General features: G+C 40.1%; 1 protein-coding gene across 1 annotated transcript; it reads right to left on the minus strand.

The window, feature by feature from the left end:
* Positions 1–1,275: 1,275 nt before the first annotated feature.
* Positions 1,276–22,502, minus strand: LOC140478628 (scavenger receptor cysteine-rich type 1 protein M130-like; the record flags this gene model as incomplete). The annotated part of the gene is made up of 6 exons (XM_072571845.1): positions 22,352–22,502; positions 15,382–15,699; positions 10,577–10,891; positions 5,740–6,051; positions 2,519–2,840; positions 1,276–1,501 (listed from the first exon to the last, which is right to left on the minus strand). Coding segments are annotated over exons 1-6 (1,644 nt in total), but the record flags the coding sequence as incomplete, so codon positions are not given.
* Between the last annotated feature and the right edge of the window lie 3,535 nt (positions 22,503–26,037).

Below are 26,037 nucleotides of genomic sequence, written 5' to 3' on the forward strand. Positions count from 1 at the left end.
ACCTCGTCCATCCAAATTGTGCCGTTTGCTTGGTCCAATAGCGTCTTTCCCACAGCCCAGACCGGCTCGCCGCAATTTAATTGTCTACAAACAACAGCGGCATCATGCCTGTCCCAGGAATCATCACAAACCGTTCCCCATGTCCCACTGAAAAATATTTCAACTCTTCCCGAGCAGTTGTTCGATCCCGCAGCCAGCCGCAGCTCTGCAGAGAAAAACAAAGATTTCGTGAGAAACCCAGGGTACCTCAACTCGAAATTGGACACTTACTTTATTTGCCCTGCTCCAAATTCCAACCCACCAAGTTCTTTTGACAGTACCATTATTAAAGATCCTGTGTCTCTCACTCCGGTACTCTGTTAGTATGCATCAAAAACAAATATGCTAACCGATCCCGATCATTGTAGAGCGATACATAAAATTAAACTAGTTGGCCAGCGTGCACAGCGGAAGATAATTGCCCACTCTTGCGCATATTAATATTAAATAACAACATTTATAAATAGTATTTGATTTTGTTTATTATTTATCATTAATGGAATCCTTTTCAGTAATTACCAACATATTCTGAAACTGATTCCATGTCACTTTTCTTCCTTTCCCCTTTACTGTGTATTTTCCCAGGTTCTAGTTCTGAAAAGTAAACAATCGATTACTCAAAACCAATAGCTGATATTTACACGGGACTTTCAAAGACAGCATTTTAAACAGAAAAGTAAAGCCTTGTAGGTAATTATAAAAAAGCATAAAAATTCCTTCCAGACTCCCGAACGCGACAGAAGTGCAGTAGATACAGGGAACACTACCACCTATCTCCAAGGCTCTCACCATCCTGACTTGGAAGTATATCGCCCTTCCCTGTCCTTTCGTCAAAATCTCAGAACTCTCTTTATAGGAATATGACCGTTCCAGAAGGCAGCTCAGCACCACCTCTTCTCCGGCAATTGGGGAAGGGATAAATTACTGGCATAGCCAGTACTGACAACATCTCATGATTTTTAAAGCATCAAATACTCGACACTGGACGTGTCGGCTGCAGGATGGATATTAAGTACACGTGTGATGGGGTTCGGGGCTTATTCCGACGTAAGAACACATTACAGAGCTATGGGTGATCGCAAATTTACAAGTGATAGAAATATTAAACAGTCGTGAAATATTTCACGATAAATATACTCCATTTGCGTTCTAACCTGAACAGATGACTCCAACATCCTCCTGGTGGTTGCAATTATGTTTGCCCCATAGTGATGATGGACATTGCCACAGGAGTGTATCGTGCAAACGACAATTCACATCATCGAGCCAGATCTGTCCAGAACCGCTTCCAAATGTAATAGCACCTTCCACAGATTGGGCAGAGCCACAGCCGAGCTGTTTACATATAACTTCCGCTTCCTTTATTCCAAAGGAATCTGCACAAACAGTCCCCCAGGTTCCATTATAGAAAACCTCGATTCTGCCCTGACAAGGATTCGCTCCATCCTGCAGCCTCAGAGCCCTATGCTCTGTCGAACAAAGCCAAAATTAATCTTCTGTTCATTTCCATTCGCCCCCAGTAAATGTGGATAAAACAAAATCAAGCAGATCCGTAACTACGTTACTTTAATGAGTTTTCTTATAACACAACATTCGGTAGACGATTGTGTGATGATGCTGCTGCTTCAACAAGATTACTCTGTCCTTGTTTTTTTTCAGAGAAGTCATAATAGCAGCGATTCTGTCTGGCTTGGATGGGTCTGGGGGCCATTTTGATTATAGCTAACAAATACTGCCTCAAAAGGCTTTCAAGTTTTTAGAAAAACAAATCTGTCCATTGAAAGGGGAATGGCCAGATCTCCCAACTCAGCTTTCTCTGGTTTGATTTGGGTTTTGGCAGTCTGGCTGTTCACTGAAAGCAGTCAGACAGTTTTGAGGCTGCTGATCCAAGAAACTGCTACATGGAAGAGTGTGTTCCATGCTGCCATTTCACTCTCTCTCCTGCAAGATTCTGTGTTTGATTTTACCTTTTGTTCAAGGATGTTTATGGGGATTGTTGCAAGTATTTGGAACAGCATAATTAAGTGGGGATGCTTGGTTGGGTTTTTGAATAGATTAAACTATTTGGTATCCTGTTCTCTTTTGTTTCTGTTTCATTCATAAATCTTGTAAATAAATTTTGTTTTGTTTAAAACTAAGTGGTTTGACCAGCTGCATCTCTTCTGGAATATCCACATTACACCTGCTTAAAACAACTAGCAAAGTTAGGGTCTGGGCTACTTGCTTGAAATGTTTTGAGGGGTTCTGGCATGGTCCATAACAATTGTTTCAATGAATTTAATTTCAAATGTGCCAGACTGCACCTTAGTATTTCATTCTACATAGTGTTGGCATGCAACTTGATCAATGGATTTTCAATTGTTTATTGGAGCAGTAGGCTATCGAGTGACAAACTCAATTATTGACATGTCTAATTATCAATTATCCAGTGTCTATACTTATTAATATTATCATTAACAGTGCTCAGTTTTGAAGGTACATCTTACCCGAGCAGATAACTCCAGCATCTTCTTTATGGCTGCAGTCAATCTCACCCCAAGATCCCGCCAGACATTCCCACAAAACAGAATCATTCACTCCATACTTCAGATTGTCCAAACAGATAGGTCCCACTCCTGGACCAAACCAACCGGAAGCTGTTGCATTTAGAGCCTGTCCACATTTCAGATGTTGACATACAACTTGGGCATCTACTAAATCCCAGGAATCATCACACACAGTTCCCCACATTCCATTGGAATACAGCTCCACCCTTCCAGCACAGCGACTTCCACCATCCACCAATCTTATCTGAGTATGATCTGCAGGACAGAAATAATTATCTTAAACAGTTTCTGATCTGGAAAGCAGTGTGTGCTTGACTTACAATTCCTAAATGATATTCTCAAACTCTGAACATAGTGTTGTTTACCTCAGTTGGCTGGATGGCTGGTATGCGATAGTGATTGAGGTGATACAGTATGACTTCAATTCCCACATTGACTGAGGTTACCAAGAAGACTCTCTTTCTTGACTTCCCAGGGCATGGTCATTCTCAAGTCAAAACACCACAGTCATCTCTCTCTCATGTGAGAAGAGCCAGATGGTCCAGTAGGATTATGGTGAACTTACCTTTATATTCTCAACTATACAATAATTCTAACTTTTTCTTTTCTTACAATGTTTTTTTCTTACAAACTGAGAGGATTGGGAATATTTTAAAAGCCAACTGCAGATGACCAATCAATAATAAGAGGGGGAAAATAAACTATGTGGACAAACTAGTAAATACCATAAAAATAGACCATAAAAAACTTCCTAAATATGTAAAAAGGAAAAGAGAGGCCATCATGGACATTGGGCCTTGAAGGAATGCGGCTCTGAAAATAAAAACAGGAGCCAGGAAATGGCAGAGGAGTTGAACAATGCTTGGCATTAGTTTTCATGGTAGAGGACACTAAAAACTTTATAAAAAAACTAAATAATCAAATCAGAAGAAATTGAACACTATATCTCTCATTAGATAGAAAGTAATGATTGGGCTAAAGGCTGATAAAGCCATGTGCTTGATGGGTTGAACCTAAGGATTCAAATGAAAGTAGCTATAGGGATAGTAGATGAACCAGCAGTCATCTTTCAATAATTCTTGGACCCTGATAAAGTCCCAGGGAATTGGTAGATTTCCCTAATCAAAAAGTGAGGGAGATTTAAAACAAAGCAGATAACTATAAAGGGGTTTGGGTGAGTTACTCTTTGGAGGGCCGGTGTGGACTTGTTGGGCTGAAGGGCCTGTTTCCACACTGTAGGGAAGCTAATCATCTAATCATCTGTCATTTTGAAGATGTTAGAGTCTACCATACAAAAATACAATTGCAAATCATTTAGAAACAAACTCAATTCCAGCAGTCAGTTTTCTCCAAGAAGGGGAAATCATGCAAAAAAAAGCATTGTTACATTCTCAGTCTTTGAGGAGGTAAAAAGAAGATAGATAAAATGGGAACCAGTAGATACAATACATTTGAATTTACAAATGGCATTTGATAAGGTGCCAGACATTAAGCTGCTTAATGAGAAGTGAGTCTTTGGTACTGTGGGTAACATTTATATCTGGATAGAAGATTTACGAATTAATTGAAGACAGAGTTTGGGTAAAGCACACATGTTTGTATGGCAACCTAAAACCAGTGGACTGCTTCAGGAATCAGTGCTGGATCCAGAATTATTTACAATATATGTTAGTGGCTTGCACAATGGAAGTGAATATACGATCACCAAATTTGCAAATGATATAATAAAAAGGTGGGAAGCCCAGTAATGAGAATGACATAAGACGTCTCACTGATAGGACAGGTTAAGTGAGTGGACAATAACTTAGCACTCTTGTTTATACTGCGAAAGGCACTAGTCAGACTACACTTGGATTACTGTGAACAGTTGGTCATGTTATCAAGGGAAATATACTACTGGAATTGGAAGCAGGGCAGAGAAAATTCACTAGTTTGATTTTGGGATGGCAGGAGTTTCACTAGGTTGATATTGGGATGGCAGCTGCCCCCTAGAGAGATGGGGCAGCTTTGTTTTTTTACTCATTGGACTTTAGAAGAATATCAAGCAACCTTGTTACAATATAAAATTCTTAAGGGGCCTGGCAGGATAGATACTGAAAATTTGTTTTTACTTGTCGGAGAGTCTAAAACTAAAGGGTATGATTTCAGTGTGTAGGACAGCCATTTAAGGTAGAGATGAGAAAAAAGTTTAATTTCTCATAGTGCAATGAATCTGTAAAATTCTTTGCTGTCAAGAACATTGGTTGCTGTTTGGTGAAGGATATTTAATTCCAAATTTTAAAAATCCATAAAGAGAATCAATGATTAAGGAGAAAATGCAGGAACGTGAAGTTGATCATTACCAAATCAGCCATGAGCTCATTGAATGATTGAGCGGACCTGGTGGGCCAAATGGCCTATTCCTATTCTTAAGTTATTTTGGTCTTACTCTTTGTTAGTTCTTAAAGACTTCCCAATCCAGTCCTCTGAACTGCCACTTGCTTTCCAGATTTTACATTGTGATTTCAAATTAATCCCATCTTTAAACATTGTGCAGAAGCAATACATGCATACTTCTCAATTGACTAGTAGTTCTCATTTGGAATTCTGCCAAGGGAACACTCAGTCCCAAACATGGCGAGTTCCACACTTTCAACTGCAATGTAAACTGAAGATGTTTCTCAAATAGTCCATTTTTATACCTGGACTGGCATTACATAATGTTGATTTGAACCTCTGACATTTAACCAATTGGCACGGAATGATGTTAGATCTATTTCTTAAGTTGTGGTTATTTGCTCTGATAGCTTCACATAATGACATGATAATTTCCTTTTCTGAAATTCAACAGCTTTCCCTTTATTATAGACACTTTTCTCAAGAGCTAAGGGGTTGGCAGATTGCATAGCGGTGCCTTGATGTTTCATTCTTCAATGCACAATGAGCAACATATTTTAAAGTACTGGTTTACATTAACTCTAAGTTTTAACTGGTGATGTATAATAATTTTCTATGAATTGTATTCAGTAAATGAAATGTAAAATCTGCCTGAAAATGGTCAAGTTAATCTGAATCAAATACTACTAAATGAAAAACCACTATCCAGGATTGTTTACATCAAAGTCTTATGTGATATTATGGAAAATTTGCATTGGATATTGAAAGATTTTCTTACCAGAGCAAACCACCCCAACATCATCGGCAATAGGCAACTCTTGCATTTGTGTAAAGCTGCAATTCCACAGGAAGGGTTCATTTCCATTGCATTTGACATTGTTGATCCAGGATGGACCTGTGCCTTTCCCAAACTTCGTGTGGTTGTAAATGTTTATTGCAGAGCCACAATTCTGCTGTCTGCAAACTACATCCGCATCATTGAAATTCCACTGTGTGTCAGTCACTCTCCCCCATGTGCCAGCATAATAAACCTCGACTCGACCATCACAAATGGTCTCCCCATTAGACAGTCGCATCTGCCAATCTTCACCTATACGAATGTAATTTGTCAATTCAGGTTCATTCAATATTTCAGAGTTGAAATGTGGACATCAATTTTAAAAGTTGTTATTCTGTGGTTATTTATTGCTCATAAAATGTAAAGAAAATATATTACAAGTACAGAATGTAAAGGTTATCAGCAAGTTAAAGAGAGTAAAGGTTTAAGAGAAGCTTCAGTCAGAACATTTTTGATAAGAAGGGCAATACGTTTTTCCGATAGATCTGCATGTGACCGTAGACCGTTCACAATTTTTTCACTCTCTCTTGTCTGCCTTTTTAAATGGCCTAATAAATCATTCAGTTTGAGAGCAATTGGGATTCAGCTGTAAATACTTGTCTCACATTCCTGGAATGAATAAAAATAAGATTGCCAATTTGTTTCATTGAAAAGGACAGAGTTTGTTTTTGAGAAGGTTACAATTTGACCGTATCTTGATCCCACTCTGGACTGTATGCTATTTTTATAGCCACAGACGTGTTAGGGAAGGAGTTGCCATGTGTCACTTCAGGAATGATGATGAAATGGCAATTTATTTCCAAGTCATGATGGACTGTAAGCTGAAGGGTCTCTTCATTTCCCCTCCCTCTCCACCTTATCCCAAATCTAAACTTCCAACGTGGCACCTGCCCTCTTGAACTGTCCTACCTGCCCATCTTCCTTCCCCCTATCTGCTCCACCCTCCTTGCTGACCTATCACCATCAGCCCCCACCTCCATTTACCTATCACATTCCCAGCTCCATTCCCCCAGCCCTAACCCTCTGCTGTTTATCTCTCATCCCCTCTGGACCACCCCTCATTCTTGATGAAGAGCTTATGGTTGAAATGTCGACTCTCCTGGTCCTCAGATGCTGCCTGACTGGCTGTGTTTTTCCAGCACCACATTTTTCAACGCTGATTTCCAGCATCTGCAGTCCTCACTTTCTCCTAGTATTACTGTATACCTCATACCTTTCTTTTGACATGTTTCTTGGAAATGAAATGTGCTGGCAGAGAGCTTTGATGAGTTGCAGTCGTGTATATTTAAACAACTGGGTGCATCCTCGTACTAAAACAAACACAGAATTTTAACATTTTGAGTTCCGTATGACGCTTCTTCAGATCTCTGTTCTGAAGTTCTGGTTACCGGACTTGAAACATTAGCTCGGTTTTAGTCTCCGCAGAAGCTGCCAAGCCTGCTCTGATCCTCTTGTGCCAGATACATTATTGAGTTACATACAAGATGAAGAAGCCAATATTGAGATTGAGGCATTTACATTGGTACCAAGTCATACCTCCAACAGCTTTCAGGGTCTGAACTTTGTCTGAAAGTCCATGCAAGTGTACGGACTGTGCAGGTCTGGCAGCATCTTGGAGAGAGTTATCAAGTTTTAAGTAGATTTGTAGCTCATGTTGACATTTTGGATGTAGCTTTGCTCGCTGAGGTAGAAGGTTCGTTTTCTGTTGTTTCATCACCATACTAGGTGACATCATCAGTGAGCCTCTGGATGAAGCACTGATGGCATGGCCCGCATTCTATTTATGTGTTTGGTTTCCTTGGGTTGATGATGTCATTTCTTGTGGTGATGTCATTTCCAGTTTTTTTCTGAGGGGGTGGTAAATGGGATCCAAGTCAATGTGTTTGTTGATAGGGTTCCGACTGGAATGCCTTGCTTCTAGGACTTCTCATGCATGTCTCTGTTTGGCTTGTCTGAGGATGGATGTGTTGTCCCAGTTGAAGTGGTGTCCTTCCTCATCTGTATGTAAGGATACTAGTGACAGTGGATCATGTCTTTTTGTGGCTAGTTGATGTTCATTTGTCCTGGTGGCTAGTTTTCTGCCTGTTTGTCCAATATATTGTTTGTTGCAGTTTTTGCAAGGTACTTTGTAAATGACATTAGTTTTGCTTGTTGTCTGTACAGGGTATTTCACAGACCTACTCAAAAAATACAGAAATCTGGGGAAATAAATAAGACTGACTTTCAAAAGTGAAACCAGACAAATGCAACACACCACGCTTCTACGGATTACCCAAAATTCACAAACCAGGAGCCCCCCTCAAACCCATAGTCCCACTACCTGGAACACAATTTACAGATTGGCCAAGGAGCTACACCAAAGACTAAAACACATGGTAGAAGACTCACATCACTCCATCCACTCCACCCAAGAATTCCTGAAGACCAGCCCTGTTTACTTCAAATCAACATTGACTAGGAAACATTGACTACACTATTAGAAGACCCAAAGATACATACACCATACATCACTAACTTCATCAACAAGGACAATGTCATCAAGCTAGTGGACCTATGCCTTACCTTCACCTTCAAAAACAAAATTTACAGACAAACCAATGGAACATCTATGGGATCTCTGCCATCAGGGTTCCTAGCAGAGGCAGTAAGGCAGAGATTTGAACCAACAGCTCTACCAACGAACCAACCCAAACTTTGGGTCTGCTACATGGATGAAACTTTTGTCATTACTAAACAGATTAAAGCAAACCTTCACGATCACCAATAATACCTTACATGGCATAAAGTTCACTAAAGAGGAGGAAAACAACAACAAAGTGCTATTCCCAAATGTCACAGTAGAGCAAACAGCCAAATGGGAACATCAAACCAGAGTCTACAGGAAAACAACAAATACTGAACTACAGAAGAAATCATCCCAACACCCACAAATGAAGCTGCATTCAAACATTGTTTCAATGAGCCACCACATACTGTTATGGAGTGGAACTATGCAGAGCAGAGGAAAATCACATATACGGTGTATTCAAAACGAACGGGTATCCAATGAACACAGTCCGCCAATTTCTCAGCAACAAACCCCAACAAGCAAACAAAACACATCCAGAAACCCTATCCACTCTCCCCTACATCAAAGACATGTCAGAAATGACTGCCAGACTATTCAGACCTCTTGGCAACATGGTCGCCCACAAACCCACTCCTGGGTAGAAAGTTTCAGACTGGAACATCTCACTTCATGGTGGGTGTCAGCATAGTCCTGTCCCTGGTTTGAGGCTACAGATTATACTGAAGGAGGGACACAGCTCAGTGACCACCCCATTTTTCAAACAAACTGGATTCACACTTTACACATGGAATTGGTCCAGCTTAGATAACTGTTCCTGGAAATCTCAGGGAGGATAGTGCAATGCCTTGCACATCCCTGTTTACAGAGCATCCATTCTGTTTAATCTCGCCTCCTTTCTTTCTTCAATTTTTCCAATTACGAATACACTAAAACAGCAGCTAATGAACTTGAAAGACCCTAAACAGACAACAAGCAAAACTAATGATATTTACAAAATACCCTGCAAGAACAGCAACAAACACGACATTGGACAAATAGGCAGAACATTAGCCACCAGGTTACATGAACATCAAGTAGCCACAAAAGGACATGACCGACTCTCACTAGTATCCTTACATACATACAGATGAGGAAGGACACCACTTTGACTGGAACAACACATCCATCCTCGGACAAACCATCCTGGAGACATGCATGAGAATTCCTAGAAGCATGGCATTCCAATCGGAAATCTATCAACAAACACATTGACTTGGATCCCATTTACCACCCCCTCAGAAAAAGAATCAGAAATGACATCACTACAGGAGATGACATCACCAACCCAAGGAAACCTAAACACATAAATAGAAAGCAGGCCATTCCACCACTGCTTCATCCAGAGGCTCACTGATCACATTACTTAGTATGGTGAAGAAACATCTGAAAACAAACCCTCCAACTCAGTGAGCAAACTAACATTCAGAGAGTTATCGCTTCGAGTCGAATGACCCTTGTTCAAGCCTGGACTCGAAACATTAACTGTGTTTCTCTCTCCACAGAGGTTGCCAGATGTGCCAAATTCCTACAAGAGTTTCTGTTTTTGTTTAGGATTTTCAGCAATCTGCAATTACATCTTTCTGATAGGAAGTGTTAGCTTAGATTCCCTACAGATCGGAAACAGGCCCTTCATCCCAACAAGTCCACACCAATGCTCTGAAGAGTAACTCCATCCAGACCCACTTTCCCTCTGACTAATACACCACCACTGTGGGCAATTTCGCATGATGAATTTACCTGACCTGCTCATCTTTTAAACTGTGGGAGGAAACTAGACCACCTGGAGGAAACACACGCAGACACGGCTGAATGTGCAAACTTCACACAGACAGTCTCCTGAGGCTGGAATCGAACCCATGTCCCTGGTGCTGTGAGGCAGCAGTGTTAACCACTGAGTCACAGTGATGCCATTAATTTCGATCCCCTCTGACAAAGGAAATACATTAAAGGGTAGGAAATAAATATTACATGGAGCCCCTCACTGTTCTGTCCCGCATCTCTCAGAGATTAACAGAAATCAAACAGATTTGTGCAACAATTACAAAGCAGAAGAATTTGGACGTTTGTACTGGCAATCGGCCATAATATACCATGCATTCGATAAATCTTACATTAAAATAGATGCAGGTAAGAGATTAACGAATACCTGAAGCTGAATGAAATACCTACCAGAACAGATGACCCCAGCATCATTGCTGTGTGAACACCGATGCTGTCCCCAGGATGAAACCGTGCAGTCACGCAATTGCATTTCATTGCCGATACATTCGTAGATATCATTCCATATTGATCCATTTCCCTCTCCAAAAAATGCGCCTCCTGGTGCTTCTATCGCGGCTCCACAACCGAGTTGATTGCAGACAACAGCTGCATCCTGTAAATCCCAGTAGGTATCGCAGACTGTGCCCCAGGTGTCACCCAGAAATATCTCCAGTCGTCCTGAGCAGGTATCATTACCACCAACTAATCGTGGTCCCCTTTGACCTTGGTGCAGAAGCAATACATGTTATCATGTTCTGATTTCATATTCTAATGGAAATAATCTATTTTGTCCATCCCTACAGTACCTATAGGAGAGATTGTTCGAAGAAGGAAAACTATATTTCGGCAAAGGCTGATTGAGGAGTCCCACAATTTTGTGAGACAAAGAAGCTTTGGTGACAGCAAAATGTTGCTGTAACAATGGATACGTGAAGGGAAAGGAGCTGTGGAGATTCAACAGGTAGGACACATGCAGAGAGTCAAGATCTAACTCCGTGGTACAGGCTTACACCAATGTTATGAATGAAAGGAAGCTAGACAGAAGTAATCATCTGAAGGTACATTTTAGAGTTGAATTTGCCCTATTATTGTGAAACAGAATAACAAAATAGAATTGTAGTTCAGGAAGATGTTTTTAGATTGGAGATTCTAGTACAAAAAAAAAGGTGGGAGATAAGTAAGGTATGTTCTTTGGATTTCATACGATGCTGAAGTGGCAACATGAAAGAAAATTAACTGAACACGTTGGACGCTATCAGGCAGTTACGCTCTGACTGTATCTTTACAGATAAGGACAAAATCTATTAGAATCCAAGAGGATTCAATGTAACATGTTTTGAAGCGGCCGTAGTAATGACTTCTGAGCTCTGGTTCCATATGTTTTATTGTCTGCTGCTGTACTAAGATGAGTTTTTTTAGCTCAACTTGAACTTCAAATGAATGTTTTTTTTTAAAATGGTGATTAACTTAATTGATAATAACAGTGAAAAGGATATATTCTAGTGTCACTTCAAATCATTATGTTCAATCATGAACAGTATTCAGGGTCAAATGTTGAAATCAACCATGTCTCCCACATCAGTGACAGAGGTATAAATAGAAAAAAATGTCGAATCTACAGGAAAACAGCACAAATTTTAAACTTTGGTTCCACTCGAATTTAGGAGAAAGTAGGGACAAAACACTTACCAGAACAAATGATACTGACGTCATTTCTATGTGTGCAATTTCCTTGATTGTTTGGTATAAAGGGGCAGTCCCAGAGAATCGTCTCATTACCCTGGCATTCATAGATATCCTGCCATACAGGACCACTGCCCTCTCCAAACGGAGTCTCTCTGAGTACTGCTATCACTTCTCCACATTTTAAGGAAGTACAAACCACACGAGCGTCTTGTGAATCCCAGTGTGAATCACACACTGTGCCCCAAGTATTTCCTTTCTGTATCTCCAATCTTCCAGAGCATCCATCCGATCCACCAACCAATCTTGGCTGCCTGTGTTCTGTTGTTTTTAAACAAATGGGATGAAATCTTCAACATCACTGGCTTGAAATCACAACTTAAAACAAGAAAATTATTTCTCCAGATTTAACATTGTTCAGATGATGAAATACTAATTCAAGTTGAACTTTTATTCTTTCTTCCAAATAGTTGACAGTATTTAGTTTTGCAATTTTTAGTGACCCACTGGTACAGTTGAACAGACGTGTTTCTGAATCACCATTTTGTGATCTCAGTTGCATTTTCATTATATTTTACCTTTTCATTTTATTTCTTAAATCATGGTGAGAAAAGTTAAAATGAAGATTTGGTTGATAACGTTGCAATAGAAAGTAGGGTTTCAAGTTGCTCACATAGATGATGCAAACTCAGTATTTTATTTTCATGATTTGAAGTGGCAAGATATCCTTTTGGGATAAAGTGATCACAAGTTGTGAAATGTGCCTATCATAGCTAATAAATAAGTTTTTGAAAATTTTAATGCATTTGACAAATCTCTATCTTCAGAATGTCACAATAGTGATTGATAGCAATAATATGCTGTAATTGTGTTCTTTATGACATTAAAATATGTTACAAATAATATCTAGGTGACATCCTCAGTGCTAGGGAGCCTCCTGTGAAGCACTTCTGTGATGTTTCCTCCGGCATTTATAGTGGCTTGCCTCTGCTGCTTCCGGTTGTCAGTTCCAGCTGTCCGCTGCAGTGGCCGGTATATTGGGTCCAGGTCGATGTGTTTGTTGATAGAATCTGTGGATGAGTGCCATTTCTCTGGGAATTCCCTGGTTGTTCTGTTTGGCTTGCCCTACAATAGTAGTGTTGAACACCAACTAGCCACGAAACGACATGACCAGCTATCCTTAGTAGCCACACACGCAGATGACAAGCATCATGAATTCGACTGGGACAACACTACTATTATAGGGCAAGCCAAACAGAGAACAGCCAGGGAATTCCTAGAGGCATGGCACTCATCCACAGATTCTATCAACAAACACATGGACCTGGACCCAATACACCGGCCACTGCAGCGGACAGCTGGAACTGACAACCGGAAGCAGCAGAGACAAGCCACTATAAATGCCGGAGGAAACATCACAGAAGCACTTCACAGGAGGTCCCCAAGCACTGAGGATGTCACCTAGACAGGGGACGAAACGTTTGCAACACAAATTCCCAGCTCAACGAACAGAACCATAACAACGAGCACCCGAGCTACAAATCTTCTCCCAAACTTTGAATGGTACAAATAAAGTTATCACAATTGAGTCTGTTAACTGTTTGGTGGGGTGGGGTGGGGTGGGGTGGGGGCGTGGGGGGAAGGGAATGCAACAGCAATTTGTGTCCTCTTCTATATGGACAGCAGCAACTCAAAGAAGGCTTCTCAAACAGCACCTTCTAAAACTACTACCCCTCACCAGTAGAATGATACAAGTAGCAAATGCATGGAACACCAACACTTCCAACCTCCTTTCAAAATTGTACACTGTTCTGACTTGAAAATCTATTGCCATTCATCTCACAGTGGGGTATAATTCTAAAAATGCCTTCTTAACTGTGCTATGGTTCTGGTGATGCCAAAGGGACTTTGGTGTTTGAAGAAGATGGCTGACCACCACTTTCTCACGTTCATTTTATGATGGGCAGCAAATGTTGGTCTTACTGATGCCCAAATGCTGTAATGGAACCAATTAAATAAATCCACACCTTGGTAATGCCAATTATGAAGTACATAACTTTTTTTTTCTACTAACAATGTGACTTGGTTTCCCAAATCATGATGACCCATAATTAATTTTCATTTTGAAATTACTACATATATCAGCATCATTCGATAGCCAGAAATGATGTGATTTCATGAGTCACCAGTTAGTCACACCTGGAGTCTACATTATGATAAATACAGAAATTAGAATTTACTTTCCACATCTAATTTAAATAAAGTTTATACTTAGAGCGGATTAATGAAGACAACAATCGTATTTGATCTCAGCATCATATACTCAGCACAATTTGTTGAAGGGGCAGAAAATCATATGTTTCTATTTGTACTCTGTCAGGAAGAATAGAAGAGCTGAATATTATTTAAGTGTAGTAAGACTTCAGAAAGTTGCAGCACAGTGAGATTTAGGAGTTTTGTTGGGAATTCAGGTTAAGTTGGTAATAAAGAAAGAAAATGAATGTAGCAGTCTCAATCAGACAAATGGTCTACTAATGTTCTTGTATCTTACATTTTAATTATCACCCTCTAACTGTACCAAGTTCCAATTTAGAGAGTCTGCTGAAACTTTTCACTAAATTAAAACCATTTGTCCCTGAGCATCTTTGGCACAGCTGAGGCAACATTTCATTTCTAACCAGAGTAAGTCTTCCCTCTTGTGTCTAATCTTGATCAAACAGTAGCAACTTCAAGAAGAGATAATCAAAATAAGAATTGCGTAAAGTGGAAATCTAGGAATCATTACCAATCTTTGTAAGCCACATAATTACTGTGACTACAAGGATAGGTCAGCTGTACACTATTCTGGAGCACATAATTAATTTCTTGATTCTCCAGAGACTTTCTATGAGTCAGGAAAACGAGTCAGAAATGTCATGGAATATTCTCTTTGATGATCCAGCTCCAACAACGCTCACAGTCACCACCCAGAATAATCCAGAGCAAAGCAGCTGGCTGACATGTTACCAGACGTATTCACACCCTCCACACTGATGTTCAGTAGCAGCAATGTAAACCATCTCAAGATATATTATAGACATTCAGGAAAGTTACTTGGGCAGTACTTTCCAACTCTATGATCACCACCATACAAGGTCAAGAGGAGCAGGTACATGAGAATACCGTTACATGCAAGCTAATTTCCAAGCCACTCATTATCCAGACTTGAAAATATTTTACCATCCATTCAGTTCCACAGGGGTAAAACCCTGGAAATTCAGATTTAACAACATTGTGTGTGCTTTAACACCAAATAACAGCAAGAAGGCAGCTCATTACCATGTTCTCATTGATAACTAGGATGGGTGATAAATGCACACATTCTATAATTTGTTTTAAAACTTAACTTCTAAGTCAATATTCTACAAGGTGAATTCAATGATTTTGAGTTGTTTAATAACTTACATGATTGTTCAATTTGTTCAGTGTTGTAGCATGCAATAATGTCAATGGCAATTTATTATCCAAAATAATACAGGTGGAAAAGTTACCTGAACAAATTACACCAGCTACTTCTTTCTCTGCAGAGCAGTTTTTGTGAGTCAAAGGTTTCACCTCACATTTCCAGGGGTCCTCCTCAGTGCCTTTGCAGTGAAGTCCAAAATTCAGCATCGAGATATGACCAGCCCCAAATTGAGAATTCCCTGATGCAGATACAGAGTCACCACAGCTCAGGAATTTGCAGAAAGCACGAGCTTCATTCATACCCCACATTCGCCCACAGATTACATAGGTCCATGAATTGCTAGTGGCTTCAACTCGTCCAGCACAAGGGCTACCTCCATCCCTAAGCACAGCAGCTTTTCTGACTGTTGGGGAAGAATGTATCAGATTATTCACATTAGCTGTCATGCGCCAGTTTAACAGAAGACAATAAACCGCCTGTTTAAAATAAATTTCACAACAGATATGATTGCAATCCTTCCTATTTCAAGGCACAATATTAATAAAAATCTACTGAATAAGAGGTTAGCTCTACAATTACATAAAAATTGTAAATGCTAATGGTCAATATAAGCATGACACAGAACACAGTCCTTTAACATATAAGATGAATTAATAAAGGTAATAGATCATCAGCAATTATTACTTTAAATATGAAATATACAAGGCTGAATAGACAAAATATATTTTGGAGTTGTGGACAATAATCAAAGTACAAAGATTCGAAACCAGATGTAATGGAGAAGTCGAAAAGTTTCACACGCAGGTAGAATTATTGTTTTATGTTATAAAGGCAACAGAATTATGCTGCAGTTGCGACACTAATAGAATGTTCTACAGTCAATCAGTACCAAAAACCTCTGGATTTCTGGTCCACTAACATTGCTACTATGCCATATCTCTCCCTGATTGTAGTAATAACCAGCTGGTAAAGCAAAACTAATTGTCTCCTTTATTTGCCTCATGTGTTTCGAGATGTGAGAAGAGCGATTAAATGCACTTTTCTGATATTATGCTACTTAAGTGTACTTGAGGGTTTCCTGGCCAAACCATAACTAATGATATGGTACCTTATGGTTTGAGCACTCATACGCTGTATCCGTCATCCTCGAATTTGGCATTGCTGTTTGAATGTTCACTTTAGGATAACTTAATTTTCAACATCAAATTGCATGCAACTTTCTTTCAAAATGGACAGCCTTCCATAAAGGAAGGTTGGCTGCAACACAATTTTTCTAAACAATGTTACTCAGCCATGGTTGAATGAGAAGAATGGAGCACCATGTCGGGGAAAAGTGTGACATTCATGAAATTGAGTTGGGTGCATCAAATTTGAGTTTTGTGCAACTTTATCTATTAGCCTATCATGAACTCAAATCCAAAGAGAAAGAGCAGGCCAAGTATTAACACTTAATGCCTTGAGATTGTGGGGGGAGGCTATGATCTGGGATTGTTTTAGCTTTTATAAGTATTTTCAACCAACTAGGTTGCACTTGCTAATGCACACCTTGGTGTTTGCTGGGACTTAACCTTGACCTCATAATCCAGAGAAAGGGATACAACCAATGTATCTGAAAAAACAAAAAACATTTTGATCTTCCTAGCACCTTATTTGCTGATGGAGACTGGGGCATCAATCTATCAAGAAATAATATCTCATTTATAAACAGTCATGTTTTTCGAGAGGATAACATAACTAGTCAAATTTATAGATGTAAAAGAGGCATTTGGATAAGTAGATGATAGAGATATAGAAGACAACAAATATTTTCATTTAACTTTGCTCAAAATAAGAACAAGTTTAGTTATGAACACAAACTGATGAGCCATTACCAGCTGAATTTTGTTGACTGCAACTATCATAATTGGTTTTCTTAAACTGTGGATTCTGAAAGATATCACCAGAAAAGCAGAGGCACAAATGACAACAGACATCCAGGAATGAAACTAAAGAAAACACAATTTATTCGAAGGGTTATGCCCGAAACCTCAACTCTCCTGCTTCTCGGGTGCTGCCTGACATGCTGTGATTTTTCAGCACCACAGTTTTCAACTCTGACTCTCCAGCACCTGCAGTCCTCACTTTCTCTATACATAAACAATGCCAGATGTGGAGCTCCATGATGTCAGAATAGGTGCACACTCAGAAGTTTTTGGTCCAGCAATAAAGTAGTGCAACTTTTTAATGACATAGTGCCTTTAGATGTATAAAATGCCTCAACTTGCTTCACGGGAGCATTATTAAAGAAACAAGACACCTGGCCACATGGCATGAAATTAACAAAAATAATCAGAGTTAGGACTGAGGAGTGTCTGAAATTATTAAAGCAAGATAATGAAACATAGCTAGTTAGATAAGAAATTTTAATGTTCAGGAGCTAAGGAGCTGTAGGCATGCTCAGCAATGATAAAACTGTTGGTGCTCAGGTGACCACAAATAAAAAAGTGATGATAGCTCATATAATTTGAAGACCTCTTGGGTTACAATGGTAATCTCCCTACCTGAGACCAACACGTCCAGGTTCAAGCGCCACCTGCTTCAAAGATGTGTAATGATATCTGTGAGCAGGGTGCTGCACCTTGCAGCACTTGCAGAACAGTTCACATGGGACAGTGGCAGTGTGGTCCCTCGTGATAGGGATTTAAGACCTACATACCTAGGCGTGTGTTATAATATGTCCGAAACAGGGGCCTTAAAACAATGTAGGCCTGAAAATTATTGCAGATATATTATGAGGCTACACAATAGAAAGATTTAAATGCAAGGATCAAGAGTTTAAAATCAAGGAGTTACTGAAATGGAAGCCAGAGTAGTTCGAGGAACATGGAGTTGAAGTGGGAGCCATAGCAGCTAAGCAGACCATTTCTGGATGATGTCATAGAGTTGAAAACTGGTGGCCTTAAAATTGTGGCACTATGTGGGCAGTTAGTTGAAATATATGAAGCTGAAATGTCTCGGCTTCGGTTTAGTCAATTTCTGGCCAGAGTTGGAATTTAACTAGAAAGTGAATTTAGTGGCAAGGGCGGAAGACATTGTTTTCAACCTCTTTCTATCCAGCCCAGGTCACTAGATATATAGTTTGACAACGTGAACAAAGTGGTGAAGTTGAAACAAGTGAGGGAACAGGAGTGTCCCGGTGTTAAATGTAGAAATGAATTTTCGCCTTTGCATATGTCATTTTAAAGGGAACACGTAGATTATAAATGTAAGTAAACATAATTCTACCTCCTTCTCAGAATTTTTCCAGGTCCCTCTTGTAGGTGAGCTCCAGTGTCTGCACAGCCAAAACTGGAGCTCAATGTGTGACCACGTTGGGGAATGCGATATATATGCTTGGGCATATTACATGCAAACGATCAAAGGATATGAAAAAAAGTACAATATTAAAACCTATCCATTTGGATACAGAACTGGTTTGAAAGTAGAAGGCAGAGGGTGTTGGTGGAGGGTTGTTTTTCAGACTGGAGGCCTGTGACCAGTTGTGTGCCACAAGGATTGGTGCTGGGTCCACTACTTTTTGTGATTTATATAAATAATTTGGATGTGAACATGGGAGGTATAGTTAGTAAGTTTGCAGGTGACACCAAAATTAGAAGTGTAGTGGACTGTGAAGAAGGTTACCTCAGATTACAACAGGATATTGATCAAGTGGGCCAATTGGCTGAGGAGTGGCAGATGGAGTTTAATTTAAATAAATGTGAGGTGCTGCATTTTGGAAAAGCAAATCAGAGCAGGACTCATGCACTTAATGGTAAGGAGTGCTTCTGAACAAAGAGACCTTGGAGTGCAGTTTCATAGTTTCTTGAAAGTAGAGTCGCAGGTAGATAGGATAGTGAAGAATGCATTTAGTATGTTATCCTTTATTGATCACAGGATTGAGTATAGGAGTTGAGAGGACATTGGTAAGGCCACTTTTGGAATATTGCATGCAATTCTGGTCTCCTTCCTATTGAAAGGATGTTGTGAAACTTGAAAGGGTACAGAAAAGATTTACAAGAGTGTTGCCGGGGTTGGAGGATTTGAGCTATAGCGAGAGGCTGAGTAGGCTAGGGCTGTTTTACCTGGAATGTCTGAGGCTGAGGGGTGACCTTATGGAGTTTGATAAAATCATGGAGGGCATGGATAGGATAAACAGACACTGTCTTTTTCTGGAGTGGGGAAATCCAGAACTAGAGGGCATATGTTCAGGATGAGAGGTGAAAGATATAAAAAGGACCTAATGGGTAACTTTGTCACACAGAGGATGAACTGTACAGAATGAGCTGCCAGAGGAAGTGGTGGAGGCTGGTACAATTACAGCATTTAAAAGGCATCTGGATGGGTATATGAATAGGAAGGGCTGAGAAGGATATTGGCCAAGTGATGGCAAATGGGACTAGATTAGGTTAGGATATCTGGTTGGCATGGATGAGTTGGACCAACAGATCTTCAGTAAGAACAGAGAAGATGGCAAAAGAGGGGGACGTGTGGCATTGTTGGTCAAGGACAGTATTACAGTTGCAGAAAGGATGTTTGGGGACTCATCAACTGAGGTAGTATGGGCTGAGGTTAGAAACAGGAAAAGGAGAGTTCACTCTCTGGGAGTTTTCTATAGGCCTCTGAATAGCTCCAGAGATGTAGACGAAAGGATAGCAAAGATGATTCTCAATAGAAGTGAGAGAGACAGGGTAGTTGTCATGGGGGATTTCAACTTTCCAAATATTGACTGGGAACACTATAGTACGAGTACTATAGATGGGTCAGTTTTTGTCCAGTGTGTGCAGGAGGGCTTCCTGACACAGTATGTAGACAGGCCAACAAGAGCGAAGCCACATTAGATTTGGTACTGGGTAATGAGCCCGGCCAGGTGTTAGACTTGGAAGTAGGCGAGCGCTTTTGTGATAGCGATCACAACTCTGTTACATTTACTTTAGTGATAGAAAGGGATAGGTGTATACCACTGGGCAAGCGTTACAGCTGGGGGAAAGGCAATTATGATGCGATTAGGCAAGATTTAGGATGCATAGGATTGGGAAGGAAACTGCAGGGGATGGGCACATTAGAAATGTGGAGCTTATTCAAGGAAAAGCTCCTATGTGTCCTAGATAAGTATGCACCTGTCAGGCAGGGAGAAAGCTGTAGAGCACGGGAGTTGTGGTTTACGAAGGAAGTGGAATCTCTGGTCAAGAGGAAGAAGAAGGCTTATGTTAGGATGAGATGTGAAGGCTCAGTTAGGGCGCTTGAGGATTAGATTAGGACTAGATTAGGAATAAAAGAATGACAAGAGTAAGATTAGGGCCAGTCAAGGATAGTAGTGGGAAGTTGTGTGTGGAGTCAGAGGACATAGGGGAAGCACTAAATGAATATGTTTTGACAGTATTCACTCTAGAAAATGACAATATTGTTGAGGAGAATACTGAGATACAGGCTACTGGACTAGGTGGGATTGAGGTTCACAAGGAAGAGGTATTAGAAATCCTGCAGAGTATGAAAATAGATAGGTCCCCTGGGCTGGATGGGATTTATCCTCGGATCCTCTGGGAGGAGATTGCCGAGCCTTTGGCATTGATCTTTGAATCATCATTGTCTACAGGAATAGTGCCAGAAGACTGGAGGATAGCAAATGTGGTTCCGCTGTTCAAGAAGGGGAGTAGAGACAACCCTGGTAATTAGAGACCAGTGAGCCTTACTTCAGTTGTTGGTAAAGTGTTGGAAAAGGTTATAAGAGATAAGATTTATAATCATCTAGAAAAGAATAATTTGATCGGGGTAGTCAGCACAGTTTTGTGAAGGGTAGGTCATGCCTCACAAACCTTACTGAGTTCTTTGAGAAGGTGACCAAACAGGTAGATGAGAGTAAACCAGTTGATATGGTGTATATGGATTTCAGCAAGGTGTTCGATAATGCTTCCCACAGTAGGCTATTGTACAAAATGCGTCGGAATGAAATTGTGGGAGATATAGCAGTTTGGATCAGTAATTGGCTTGCTGAAAGAAGACAGAGGGTGGTGGTTGATGGGAAATGTTCATCCTGGAGTCCAGTTACTAGTGGTGTACTGCAAGGATTGGTGTTGGGACCACTGTTGTTCATCATTTTTATAAACGACCTGGATGAGGGCATACAAGGGTGGGTTAGTAAATTTGCAGACAACACTAAGGGTTGGTGGAGTTGTGGATAGTGACAAAGGATGTAGTAGGTTACAGAGAGACATAGATAAGCTGCAGAGCTGGGCTGAGAGGTGGCAAATAGAGTTTAATGCAGACAAGTGTGAGGTAATTCACTTTGGTCAGAGTAACCGGAATGCAAAGTAATGGGCTAATGTGAAGATTCTTGGTAGTGTAGATGAGCAGAGAGAGCACAGATCCTTGAAAGTTGCCACCCAGGTTGACAGGGTTGTTAAGAAGGCTTACAGTGTTTTAGCTTTTATTAATAGATGGATCGAGTTGCAGAACCAAGAGGTTATGCTACAACTGTTCAAAACTCTGGTGCAGCCACACTTGGAGTATTGTGTACAGGTTCTGGTCACCGCATTATAAGAAGGACGTGGAAGCTCTGGAAAGGGTGCAGAGGAGATTTACAAGGATGTTGCCTGGTATGGAGGGAAGGTTTTATGAGGAAAGGCTGAGGATTTGAGGCTGTTTTCATCAGAGAGAAGAAGGTTGAGAGGTGACTTAATCGAGACATATAAGATAATCAGAGGGTTAGATAGGGTGGACAGGGAGATCCTTTTTCCAAGTATGGTGACGGTGAGAATGAGGAGGGCATAACTTTAAATTGAGGGGTGATAGATATAGGACAGATGTCAGAGGTAGTTTCTTTACTCAGAGTAGTAAGGGGTATGGAATGCTTTGCCTGCATCGGTAGTAGATTCGCCAACTTAAGTACAATTAAGACATGGAATAGTGTAGGTTAGATGGGCTTCAGATTGGTATGACAGGTTGGCGCAACATCGAGGGCCGAAGGGCCTGTACTGCGATGTAATGTTCTATGATCTTTTTCTGTGCTGTTCATCTCTATGACTCTATGACGCAAATACCTTGACAGATGACACCTACAATCGTTCCAGTTTCACAAACGTGCTTGTCTGAAGCACTGAATGAGCATTCCGTTAGTGATGACTCAGTTCCATTGCAATGAACTTTCTCCAACACAATAGGTCCCGTATCTTGAGAGATGGGAATAGCCATTGTTGTGTGATAGGCGTTGCAACCAATTTGTCTGCAGACGACTTCTCCAGTCGTTGAATCCCACAGACTATTACAGACGAAGCCCCACCGACCTTGGTAACGAACCTGCAGTGGCCCAGCACAGTCTCCTACCAGTCTCAATTCGCTTAAGTCTGTTAAACATTCAAGGAGAAATATTAATTATGTAAACCATCCAGACAGATTTGGCTGACTTCCGGAAATAATTAGCTTTAAATCACAGCTTTAAAATAATTTGATAGTCAACTCGCACTAATTTTAAAATAATTTGATAGTCAACTCGCACTAATACCAGAATTTTCTTTTGCTGCAGTGTCGCTTAGATCCGCGTTCATGTTTAATACAGAAGAAAAATTAGTTGATTAAACTATTTTAATTATGGTCCTAACAGAATTTGAAACAATGTCTTATATTCACAATTTTTCATAGTCAACTGAGATGGTACTAAATATAAATTACACAAGACATTGCCAGAGTTGCACACGTCCATAGAATTATAGAATCCTTTGAGTGTTGAAGCAGGCCATTTGGCTAATTCCTCCAAAATTATCCCACACAGACTCATCCCCCTAAACCCCTGGCCAATCTACCGACCTGCGCATCGTTAGACTGTGGGAGGAAACTGGAGCACGATAAGGAAATCCATGCAGACATAGGGAGAATGTGCAAACTCCACACAGACAGTCGCCTGAGGGTGTAATCGAACCCGGGTCCCTGGCACTGTGATGCAGCATTGCTAATGACTGAGAAACCGTACCACCACTCCAGAGCAAAAACATACGAAATCATACTTTCACAATTATTTATTGTCATTCCTACATGACCAAACAGAAAATGGTTCTAAGTCGCAGTACTAAGATCAGCGATAATCTATCAGCAGGCTAAATCCAATACTAACCGATGAGAAATTCAAATTGAGCAAAACTCAGCTCATCAGAATTCAAGCTCCCACTATTTACTATGCACAGATTGCTATTCAAGTGCACACGTATGCATCCATTCACAGTTCCATGTTGTATTGCTTCCAGCTTCGAAACTTTGCACCGTGACTGAACAAAACAAGCAAGACAGACCCTACCTTCGTTTAAGGAGAATCGACGTTTCGGGCATAAGCGCTTTTCCAGCAACACATTTTTCAGCTCTGATCTCCAGCATCTGCAGTCCTCACTTTCTCCTACCTTCATTTAACACAAATGATGGGTCCTACCACTAGTAAAGTTTCGGTAACTTTGGAAGTTATTACTTAAGGTGAGTAAATAAGTTATGAGAAGAGACATTTCAGATTTTATTTCATTGTTGTACTGAAATTGGTAAAGGGAACATGCCCCAATCACTGACGTTTCAGTGCAATGTTTGAAATTATTTATTCTCTCAGTAATTTGGAAACCCTTGAGAGAACTCGAGGTTACAATGTGTATGGCAAGAAGAAGAAAAACTCGTAAACAGTGTTTAAGATGCAAAGAAGATATTAAGACTTTGTAGATCTTAACCTCCTAAGGAATTGTTCCAGAGATTTGCAGGTTAGTTGTGTGAGGGAATGTTGTCACACTGCAGGACAAATATTGCACAATAACTGGGTGTAAGTTTCTCAAAATGTTTATATATTTTCTGCAGCAAAACGTTTGCTAGTTTCTTTCAGATCTATAATGAGTTTGAATATGAATTGCAAGTATCACTTGAATATCACTTGCAAGTATTCAGATTCCAGTTGATGGTAGTACCAGACAAGTAAAATCCCAGAGTGAAACCTGAGTGGTGATCATAAATTTTATTTTGCAATTATTTACCTTGGTGGTCAGTCACTGAGCAAGTTGAGAAGAGGCTGACACTGTACTTACTATGTGTTAGTCACATAAAAATAAAGGAAAACATGCAATTTTGCAAAAAACTATTGAGATGGTCCCAACACAAATATGAGAAATTATGATTCAACCTTTTTTCCTCAACAACCTTTGGATACGCAAATCTCAGTGAAGCATCACCCTGTTTCTACTTTGAAGTTCCTTCTTTCGTTGGTATGGCTGTGAATAATTTCTTCCTGGCAAACGTTTGGATTCACTCAATGCTAGTTTAATTAATATTTCTTTATGTGATTCTTTAATGAACTAACACAGCTAACTTTTCTCATAACATTGCGTTCATAAATTCTTCTTCCAGAATCTTCTGTTTCTGGACTTCTCTCTGAACTGATAATAAGCCACTCAAGAGGGCTTTGCAACCAAAACTGATTTGGGGACTGCGAAGCTAACAATCCCTTTGTTGTCACACAATTGTTCTCCCTCAGACAAACCTGCACACTGCCTGGAAGGGTCCTCCAAACTCACTAACCTTTGGATAGCACTGTATCTCTAAAAGAAGTGCTTTCTATCTCTGTCTCCTTCTATTATCTGACACCTTGTTGCGACTCAAGAGCCCAACGTGTTTCTCTCATTTGCTTTGTTTTCTGAAGTATGGAACTATTTCCATAAGGAGTTTTTGATTTTAAAAAGCTGAATTTAAATGCATGCAAACACATATCAAAACAACTCTAAGAATTCAAAAATGAAACAAAGTCCTTACCTTCAATAACCACACAATATGGAAATATGGATTAAATTTAATGCTCTTCACAGTTCTTAGATTCCACATTTTCAAGTAATAATTCTAATTTATCGAGAACATTGATGATACAGATCACTTATCAACCTTCAAAACTGCACTTACAATGTCTTTAATTTGTTTTAGTTTTCCATTCCACAAAAGAAAGTGCCGTACATAAAATGTAATTGCAGGTAATGTTTCATCAAACTGAGGAGCATTATTTCTGGTTCATAGAATTTTATTATTGTTAAAAGAATAAATCGCATATTCAAACAAAACCATCTTAAAAGAATGTCTTTTAGCATTGTCAAATATGCAGAACAGATTACTGACCTTGAGACCCCGGTATACTTTCAAAATTTCAGAAATTAATACAGCATGGAAATAGACCCTTTGGTCCAATTAACCCTTGCTGACCAGACATCTGAATCTGACCTAGTCCCATTTGAAGAGATCTGGCCCATATACCTCTATACCCTTCCTACTTGTATACCCATCCAGATGCCTTTTAAAATGTTGTAATTGCACTGACCTCCAACACTACCGTGTGAAAAATGTACACATCAGGTCCATTTTATATTTTCCCCTTTCACCTTAAATATATGTCCTTAGCTCTGGACTCCCTCATCACCAACCACCCCACCCCCCCCCCCCCCCCCCCCCCCCCCACCCCCATCCTCACCCACCAAAAAGACCTTAAACATTCATCCTATCGATGACCCTCATGATTTTGTGACCCTCTATAAGGTCACCTCTCAATCTCCGACACTTGTTGGGAAATGTTCCATCTATTCAGCCTCTCCTTATAGCTAAAATCCTCCAGCCCCTGCAACAAACTTCTAAAGCTTTTCTGTACCCTACCAAGTTTAACAACATCCTGCCTTTAGAAAGGGAGCCAGAATTGGACACAGTATTCCAAAGTGGCCTCACCAATGTC

This window comes from Chiloscyllium punctatum, chromosome 6 (genome assembly GCF_047496795.1).
Source record: "Chiloscyllium punctatum isolate Juve2018m chromosome 6, sChiPun1.3, whole genome shotgun sequence".
NCBI lineage: Eukaryota > Metazoa > Chordata > Chondrichthyes > Orectolobiformes > Hemiscylliidae > Chiloscyllium > Chiloscyllium punctatum.